At 33.3% G+C, this 9,908-nt stretch overlaps 1 protein-coding gene across 2 annotated transcripts; it reads right to left on the reverse strand.

The window, feature by feature from the left end:
- Window positions 1–5,719: 5,719 nt before the first annotated feature.
- LOC111413499 (carboxypeptidase N subunit 2-like) lies at window positions 5,720–7,152 on the reverse strand. 2 transcript variants are annotated; one of them, XM_023044500.2, is made up of 3 exons: window positions 7,043–7,152; window positions 6,733–6,988; window positions 5,720–6,680 (listed from the first exon to the last, which is right to left on the reverse strand). In XM_023044500.2, exons 1-3 carry the CDS (start codon window positions 7,081–7,083, stop codon window positions 5,838–5,840), a joined length of 1,140 nt encoding a protein of 379 aa, XP_022900268.2. In that variant the 5' UTR covers window positions 7,084–7,152; the 3' UTR covers window positions 5,720–5,837. The 2 variants fall into 2 exon arrangements, with proteins under 2 accessions (XP_022900268.2, XP_022900269.2); XM_023044501.2 differs by having other exon boundaries at window positions 6,733–6,982; window positions 7,043–7,145.
- Window positions 7,153–9,908: the final 2,756 nt, after the last annotated feature.

The following is a 9,908-nucleotide window of genomic DNA, read 5'->3' on the forward strand; positions in this document are numbered from 1 at the left end:
CTAGATCTTAAAAAATAAATAAATAACTTATTTTCTTAGAAATATGTATCAACTTACTTTTTATTCGGTTCAATTTGATTATGAGCTTTTTTCTCCATTACTATAAACGATACAAAACTTAAACACTTTCTGCGAATGTTCGTTGATTATTGTACGCGATTATTTCAAGTATTAACTCAGATAATGTAATTTTGGAAATCGCCGATAAAAAGCGAACGCGCATATGGTGTCTGTTTTAATATCTAACGAAAATTGTTAACACTAATTATTATCAATCGATTTAACGCAATTATGACTTTTGTTATTCACCAATGTCATAACACATCTGAAAAAAACGAAATCCATAAAAGAAGTTCATTCCAGAAATTATGAAAAACGAAATATTTTTTATTATGCCTTAAAAAACGCAATATAGAAGTTTTATTCCACATATTAAGTTAAATGCCACATTTCTATTATTTTTGAGCTAAAGACGGCAACCAGTATTAATTTGATATGTTGTATTCAAAGAAGGAAGAATTTCGAAATACCACAACATAAACTCTGTCTGAAAATATTGCGTACAGAAAAGAAAAGCAAAAGATTTACCTGAGAAGTGGATGAGCAACTTTTTCTGGGTATTTCCAAGCTCGTATAGAGGAGGAGGATTATTATTATTATTATTGCTGCCGGGCTGAGGGGAGCGACATATAAGATCTATTGTAACTTTAGCCCTCCAAAGGTTTAGGGTAAATGTAGATCCTCGATGAACCTTAGTATTGCCCTGACGTCTTGAATCTTTAGGTCGGTAGGTATCAAGAGAGTTACTGAAGATTTTGTGCAGGTCTTCTAAGAATTTTTGCAGAAAAATAGGCAGAATTCCATCTCCCCCGGGGGTTTTCAGTTTTTTTCTTTGTTGGGTGCAAAAATGTTCCTATGCTGCGAACCCTACCTGATGGACGAGTTATGTCCATTACTTCAGGGTCGGCGTCTGCGTGGGAGCAGACTTTTGAGGAACGGAAGTGTGTACTCAGTAGGAGCTCCAACGATTCCTTAGCATCCTCAGTGTATTTACCGTCTTGTTTACATAGGTAGCCTAGATCAGTGTTGTGATCAGTACAGGTAAACGTCGTTTTGCGCCGGTTCGGGTTACGCCGATTCACAATTACGCCGGTTGGTGCCGGCGTGGGATTCCCCGGTTCGCCTGACATCAGACGGCAATAAAAAAAAAAGAGAAAATTGAAAAAATGTTGGCATTGTGGGTTGATGATGCCAATCAAAAGAATATTCCTGTAACACTAGCAATCATATGCGAAAAAGCACAGTTGATTTTTCTGATTTGAAAGCGCAAGAAATCACTGACGAAACTTTCTTGGCAAGCACTGGGTGCTTCACGAGATTCAAATCTCGAACCAATATCCGTTTAAACCTCGAGCGGCGAGCGCTGATGTAGAAGCAGCAGCAGCTTACCTTTAAAAGTTTCAAGAAATTGTGGAACAAGGGAACTACCCTGCAGATCTCATCTTCAATTTTGATGAAACAGGCCTCTATTGGAAGAAGTTGCCATCGAGAACATTTATTTCGCGAGAAGAACGTAGTGCTCGTGGATTTAAAGCCGCCAAGGATAGACTGACTGTTCTCTTGGAATCAAATATTTCTGGTTCTTTAAAATTTAAGCCAATGGTAGTGTACCATTCCCAGAATCCACGGGCTTTTAGAGGTCTTGACAAAAGCTAAGAGGGACGAAGTGACAAACAATTGTTTAAACGGCGTTTGGTGTAAACTTCTTCCTGGATTTATACAAGGTGCAAGTGTAGAAGTGGTAAATAACATTAACATAAACGAAGACATTATCAAGTTTACACGCGAATGTGGATTCGAAGACGTAACAACTGAAGATGTGACCGGACTGTTAGACGTGCATGAATAACCAATCTCAAATCAAGAATTAGAAGAGTTTATGGAGGCATATGATCGCCCTCAATCAGAAAATCCCGAAGAAGAAGAAGAGGATGAGAAAGAAAATCCTAAAAACCGACTATCTAACTCGTATCCTTTCCTCTATAGAAAGGTTAACAGGTGAGCTCTGTGACATAGATGGGGATTACAATCGAAGCGCAAATGTTAAAAGAAGTGTCATAGCTGCCCTTCGACCTTATGTTATGATTCTGCAAGAAAGGAAGCAACAATCAAAGCAAATGAAACTGGATTTTTGGATTTATTTCAAAAAATTTATTATTTATATCAAGAGATTATTATTTATTTTGAATATATATAGGATATGTATTAAATAAACATAACAGGAACCTAACCTTATACTGTCCATTATATTTGTGTTCATTTTACGCCGATTTTGTTTACGCCGCTGTCTCTCGGAACAGAACCCCGGCGTAAAACGACGTTTCCCTGTATATAGTTTTGTTGACTTTAATTTCGAAAAAAAATACGAAACAGGATACTATTATGAGAAACGCAATATCCGCAGAAGAAAGATTGGTCGCTACACTAAGGTATTTGGCAACAGGATGTTCTTATGAAGATCTTAAGTTTAGAACAAGAATTTTACTTCAAGCATGTATGATGCACTGAAAAAGAGTTATTTAAAGGTAAGTAAAAAACATAATATTGTAACACATAAATCTATTTATATATTTATATATGTTTACATGATGTCCGACCATAACTTTTCCTCTATTAATCTTTATTGATCCTCCAACTTCTTTAATTGAAAAGCAAATTTTTTGCCGTTTACAGTAAATTCATCTTCGACGTTTTGGTTAATGGCTAAAGCTTTTTCAGCAGCGCTATAAAGAGCCATCTTTCTTTCATTCAAACTATTTATATTTGTGTAAGAAATACTATAAGGTCTTTTTCGTGAAAATGATTTTGGTTTTAATATTGGGGTTGTAGTTTCAGAAAGAGGGGATGTTCTGCTTTGCGATATAATACCAAACTGCCTATCTGCGGATTCTTCAACACTAGCAGGTGCATAGGGTGAAAGTAAAGAGTTTTAAGTATCTTCATTATACAAGTTATTCTGAAATTAAAAAAAAAAGCAGGGTAATAGCAATTCATTATTATAAATTAGGGCTAAATGGTTATAAATTGTTGTTCTTATTGATTAAACTTATAACTAATATTACTTTTAGGTGCCATCAACAGAAGCAGAGTGGAAAGAAGTCAGCAGTGGATTCCAGAATCTTTGGCAATTTAATAATTGCTTGGACTCAATAGACGGAAAACATATAAATATAACGAAACCAGCCGGTAGTGGATCATATTTCTACAACTATAAAGGAACATAGAGTGTTGTACTATTGCTATAGTTAATGCAAATGCAAACGAGTATTTACAAAAATTTACTCGCTAAAAAGCTAAATATACCAAATTTCCAGGAACTGAAGAAATTGTACCATATGTTTTCATAGGAGACACATCACAAAAAACATATCGTATGATGAAAAAATATTTAATTATCGTTTATGTAGAGCTCGTAGAGTTGCAGAAAATGTTTTTGGAATTCTAGCTTCGATTTTCCCTTTCTTCCTAATTCACTTTCAGCAGTAAAAAGTAATAGATCGTAATACCAAAGAAAGGGTTCATAAATATCATCAGCCCCGCATCCTGTACGTTTAGAATCCTCAACCTAAAGCAAATAATTTTGTTAATCTATTTATTTGTAATATTATAATGTATCTTACCTTTTTTACTTCACGCCTGAAAGATGTTTAATATTTTTTTCATAATTTCGACCGTTGATTCTGGGACCTATTCCTTAAATTTCTTAAATAAAATATTATAACCTTCATTTCTTTTTATCTTATTGGAATAATCTTTAGATTTATTAAACAGAGCTTATTTCAAATACATTTCGACCAAACGCGATTCTAAGCAGAGATGAGATGGTTTGAAACATTTGCAAATTAATTCTATGACTCATAATAACAGTCAATTACCCACACAGTTGCGGAATCCTGATGGCATAAATAGTTTTTTTGTTCATAGCGTTTAAGATATCCTTGACGATATTACGTAGGGCGAGACTGATGATTGCTATGAAGAGTTTGCAACTTTCACTTCCAATGTATTTTCATTTCGTACGGTTACCACGTCTGAGGTTATGGAAGTGATTTCAGTGATAAGCTCTTCTTCAATGGGGACTGACTTGTTTGGTATTAGTATGCTTCGGATGTGTTGCCCTGTTATTTTGCCGTATTTGACACACATTTTAAATTCGTTTTGGTTGAAAATATTTGTAATGATCAATGAAAATGGGCTGTTGGGCTTCCATTACCAAAGAAAAAGAATCAAGTTGATTATGGGGACTTGCGTCCGATCAGTATTTTGCCAACTATGTCTAAAATCTTGGAAAAAGTAATGAAAAATCAATTAATCCCTTATATTGAACAGAACTACTTGTTACCAGTTCAGCAATCTGGTTTTCGTGCTGATCATAGTGGCACTACAGCTATGCTAAGACTCACTGATGATGTTTTGGATGCAGCTGACAAAGGTATGTTAAAATTATTATATAAATCCATTTTCATCGATATTATTAAGGTAAATTGAATAAATATTACTTTCTATTTTAGGAATTGGAATTCCAATTCCTCTCCAACCATATTAACGTTGTAAGTAATATATAAGTTTAGTATTTACAAAAAAAAACCTAACATATCCTAACAACCTTCAAAATTTGATTTCTTTAATTTGAAATTTGTTATTTTGTTAGAAACCTTCTGATGATGGCCTAATAAGCCGAAACATGTAAAGGAAATATTTAAATTAATACATCGATTAACAGTAAAATAGAAAGTAATATTTATTCAATTTACATCGACAAAGGTATGCTTACAGCGGTGATACTCCTGGATTTTTTTAAGGCATTTAACACTATTGATCATACATTGCTCTGTCGTATAATGAGGTTGTTGGGACTGGGTCGTGGTGAAGTGGCACTAATACAAATCTACTTAACAGGTAGAACACAAAAGGTAGGAGTTGGTGATTGGAAATTGCAAGAAGTTATTGTTGGTTCAGGTGTTCCGCAGGGTTCCACTTCTCTTTACACTCTATACTTCTAGTTTCACGTTTGAACCGTTTGAACTTGCTTCCAACACGACCGTTGATACGATATTTTTAGGAAGCTCCGTACTGCGAACAATTCGACCACTGCGTACTGCAAAGCATACGATTTGCCTACACACGCTACGATTTATCATAAGGAGTCTTCTGGCCATTCTGGCATTGTTTGGGTTAAGATTTAAAAATTCTTCGATCAGGTATTCGCATGCTGTTACATAACTACGGAGAGTGGTTTTATCTCCACTAAAAACTGGTATCAGGTTCTGATCTACCGGTTTTATCTCCATGTTTAATTGTTCTTCAACTTCACGTAAGGCAATTAATATGTCTTCGCAATTTAGGTTCTCAATTTTCGATGTAGGGTTTTACACTGGGATCACTGACTTAAATCAATAGGTACTTACAGTATGATTGTTGCTGTTGTTTTCATTTGGTTCATTAATCCAGGGATTTTTCAATTATAAGATTATCCCCGACTGGTCGATCTTCTGGCTGGTTCGGATAGTCCTCAAAGGATTAAAATCCACCGTTCACTCGCGCCGTTTTTAATTCATAAATATCCGTAGTAACGATCCTACTGTTGCGACACTTTCGATTTTAGAAAGATTGTGTTTCTTTTTAAAAAATAAGATTTTTATTATTCACTTAAAAACAATTGGTTTTACAAAATTCTGTATTTAATTGATTAATTATAAGTTTTAAAGAATATAAAATTAATGTTATAATAACTAAGATGTAAGTTCGCTCCTTTTATATGTTTCTGGTTAACTTGTCTATTTTCCAGGAATCCATTCGTTTATTCTTCGGGTTGGTGAAATACCTTTTGTTGATGACACTTCACCGTTAGGACAAAAATCCGTATCTGTAAATGAACCTTCTTCACATTCAGGAGGTGAATCTTTAAATATCTCAGGGTTTTCTAAATACATCGTTTGTAACCATTTTAAGTCGCAATTACAATCAAACCTGTTACCCTTTAAGCTAATGCTAGTATCACTTTTTATAGATATATCATCAAAAATACCTTCGGGTAATGTTGTTAAATCGTTTCCTTCTAAACTAATCACATTTAAGCGCGATAATCTTTCAAAAACTTTTACATCTAGCGATTTTAAATGATTATTTCGTAAATATAAAGCTTCAAGATTTCGAGCTTTATCGAAAACATTTGCTTCTAACTCTATAACTTTATTATCACCTAAATCTATTTTTATTAATTTTGAGAGATTTATACTATTTGTTATACGTCTAAGTGTATCAGATGATAATTCACAGTAAGTGAACTGTAACGAAGTCAGGGAATCTACGTGAGTTAAAAAATTATCTTCAACTTCAATTTCAGTAAATGAGTTCCATCCGTATTCCAACCAAAACGTTGTTAATGCTGACAAATCTTTAAACATATCTTTATAAAATTTTTTTACTCCACAATTTCTTATATTCAATGTTGAAATTCGTTTTAAATATGGAGAAGAAAAGGATGCATTTGCTATTTCTAAAAGTTTGGGAGAAGACTTTATCGTCAATATTTTTATTTCTGTTGCAATGTTGCTTAACCAATTTTCAGGAATTCTATTTTCAGGTAGTTGCAAACCTTCAATTTCTAATTCAACACTCTAAAATACAAATAAATAAATTATTTCAATAAATAAATTGGGATTTATTTACACATGGTGTATCTAATAATTGAAGTCCTTTGTTGATTTCAGCGTCAAGATTAACGTCAGATTCATGATTACATACTAACTTACATGATTTTTCCTTATAACAAATATCCGATCTTATGAAACGTTTATAATTTGGAATCTCATGTTGGTTTGGGTTTGGAATAGTTGAATTAGTTTCACAAACTTCAATGATCAAAATTGCAAAAATTACAAAGAAACAACTTGCATAGAAATTGTTACAGGTTTTAAATCTAGATCTTAAAAAAAATAAATAAATAACTTATTTTCTTAGAAAATATGTATCAACTTACCTTTTATTCGGTTCAATTTGATTATGAGCTTTTTTTTCCATTGCTATAAACAATACAAAACTTAAACACTTTCTGCGAATGTTCGTTGATTATTGTACCCGATTATTTCAAGTATTAACTCAGATAAGATATGGTTTAATATCTAACGAAACTTGTTTACGATCGTTTATCAATCCATTTAACCCAATTATGACTTTTGTTATTCACAAATGTCATTACACATCAGAAAAAAGAAATCCATAAAAGAAGTTATGAAAAATGAAAAACGCAATGCCACATTTCTGCATTTTTGAGCTAATAATAATTTGATATGTCGTATTCAAAAAAGAAACGCAAAAGATTTACCTGAAAAGTTGATGAGCAACTCCACAGATTCTGGATATTTCCAAGACCTGATACAGGAGGAGGATTGGTCGATGGGCTAACAATCCAAAAAAGAATTGTTCAGAGACTTGCATGAATGGTTTCATTCGCCCGAATGAAACATTCACAGAAAAACGAATGGCGAATCAACACTAAGACATGAAAACCGCTGCAATGTAACACACGATTTGCTCAATACGCTGTAGTGTTGTTCTACAACATCAAGCAGTAGGCGTCACATACACAGTATACACAGTATGTTAGTACCGAACATACATAAACTAATGTTAAGTCGAATTTAATTAACTTAATTCTTAGTTGACTTAATTCATAACAATTTCGGATACATAATTTAGCAAAAACCAAGAGCAGTAATCCTATAGTATATCTGCAATGTAGGAAATTCAAACTTTGGAATGACTTGAAATGAAATCTCTCATGATCTTGACGTCATGACGTGTCTAGCTGTCTGACACCAAGGTCTAAAATTGTTCAAAATTATCATAATTACCAAAATTTTTCAAAAGTTTACAAAATTAAAACAATTTTAGACATTTTAGACAGTATTAGCAATATATTGATTAATTTAGGCAATTTTGGACACACTTTTAAATCATTTTGGACAACTAAACTAAAACTAGAAGTAACACTACTCGTAGAACTAGAAACTTTCGATTTTTAATAAAGCGTTTGACGTTTTGGATGCCATGTTGCAACCATGTTTAGAAATAAGTTAGAAATGTCGGGACAGTTAAACGACTTTTCAAAAGACGTATGGCTAAACTCGAAAGTTTCTCGTTCTAGGTTTAGTGTTAGTACTAATGTTACTTCTAATTTTAATTTTAAACAATTTTAGTCAATTTGAATCATTTTAGACAATTTTGTAAAGTTTAGATGAATTTGAACACATTTTTGCGATTTTAAACAATTATAGTACAAGTTTACATAATTTTAGATACAGTTTGAACATACAGAAAAACGGAAAAATTATGAACAGAAATGTGAAAAAACATATCGCATTTATGTTCATAATTTTGGACAAATTTAGTCAATTTTGTAAATGTTTAATCAAGTTTGGCTTTAAATCATTCGCATTACATGAGTCTACTGACGAACGAAAGGAACATAGTAGCAGCGAATCCATTAACATGATTCGAAATGTGAGCCATTCGTTGCAGGTCTCGGAGTCGATAATACAGTAACTTAAGAAAGAATACCACACAACATGATTCACAGTAACTGTTGCCGAATGAAGACAAGACTGAAACAACGAATCAGCGAATATGATTCAGTATGTGAGCCATTCGCTGCAAGTCTCTGTTTGCATATTTAGACAAAATCGCGAAGATGCGAAGTAACTGAAGTGTACACCTTCATGTACAGATGGCCTAAGATTGAGGAAAATAATTTGAAGTGTGCTTATAACATCTATTATTTATTATTCTTTCTTTTATTCCATTCGTAATCGTGTTTGAAGAGTCAAAAACAGCGCCTAGGTACTTGAAGTTTTTGACATCCTGAAAGCTGAAATCCTTGATATACAGGCTGTCCCGTTAAACGTACGGAGCGGCTGTATCTCAACAACGGTAAGGCCTAGAGGTTTGGGAAAAAAATCCTTATAAGCAAAGTGGGCAAGAGAAATACCTGGAAATTATTTTGAAGTTCGTTATTCGACCGCTAGGGGGCGTAACTGCCATAGAGAAACATAAAATTCCCGCTATCTCAGAAAGTTAGCCGATGAGCTATAACTTTGACAACATCATTTACTAGCTTGGATAATACCGCATCGCTTTTGTTTTGCGATATTTCTCATATCTGTCATAATAAGGGAGGGGGAGGCCAATGCGTTTTCAAATGTTTACATTTTAATATCTCCTGGAGCATTCAACCAATTTGAATATTTTTGGTCTTGTTTGAAAGAGCATTTCATGCTCTTTTAAAAGATACATTCAGTAAGACCGCTTGGTTTAAAACAAATAAGCTAGAGGGCGTTATCTGCAGCGGTTACATATTTTTGTGATTTTTGAAAAAAAATGGAACGGTACTATTTACTTTACAGACCATTAATCACCATAAAATTTGCTAAATATTAGTGAAAACCGCATCTCGATATCTCCATCTATTCTCGAATTAGAAAAGAAAATGTTAAAAATTCGTATATCTTAATCGGATCAAGTTACCTTAGGAAAAAAATAAGAGAACAAAAATTTTATTATCTAGAACCTTCCTTCACACTTTATCCAAGCTTAGAACTGCTTCAAAACTACTTTTAAGGCGTGTTGAAAAGCGAACGAATGAAACATCAACAATGATAATAAAACAAAATAAACCAAAACACTTAGAATAACTTAAATTTTTGGCAAAAATAACTCACTAATGTACGAAATGCCTTCCATAAACCTCGATGCATTTATTTAATCTAATTTCGACGATAAAAAAGCGCTGCTTAAGTCTCGGCCCTGGACACGTTTCTACTGGTATTTAGTGTTTTGTCATATTTTCC

Source organism: Onthophagus taurus, chromosome 2 (genome assembly GCF_036711975.1).
Source record: "Onthophagus taurus isolate NC chromosome 2, IU_Otau_3.0, whole genome shotgun sequence".
NCBI lineage: Eukaryota > Metazoa > Arthropoda > Insecta > Coleoptera > Scarabaeidae > Onthophagus > Onthophagus taurus.

Coding starts and splice junctions, on each gene's coding strand:
- LOC111413499 (XM_023044500.2), bottom strand. CDS start 7,083: ATGGAAAAAAAAGCTCATAATCAAATTGAACCGAATAAAAG. Junction 6,989..7,042: donor CAAATTGAACCGAATAAAAG/GTAAGTTGATAC, acceptor ATTTTTTTTAAG/ATCTAGATTTAAAACCTGTA. Junction 6,681..6,732: donor AATTATTAGATACACCATGT/GTAAATAAATCC, acceptor TTTGTATTTTAG/AGTGTTGAATTAGAAATTGA.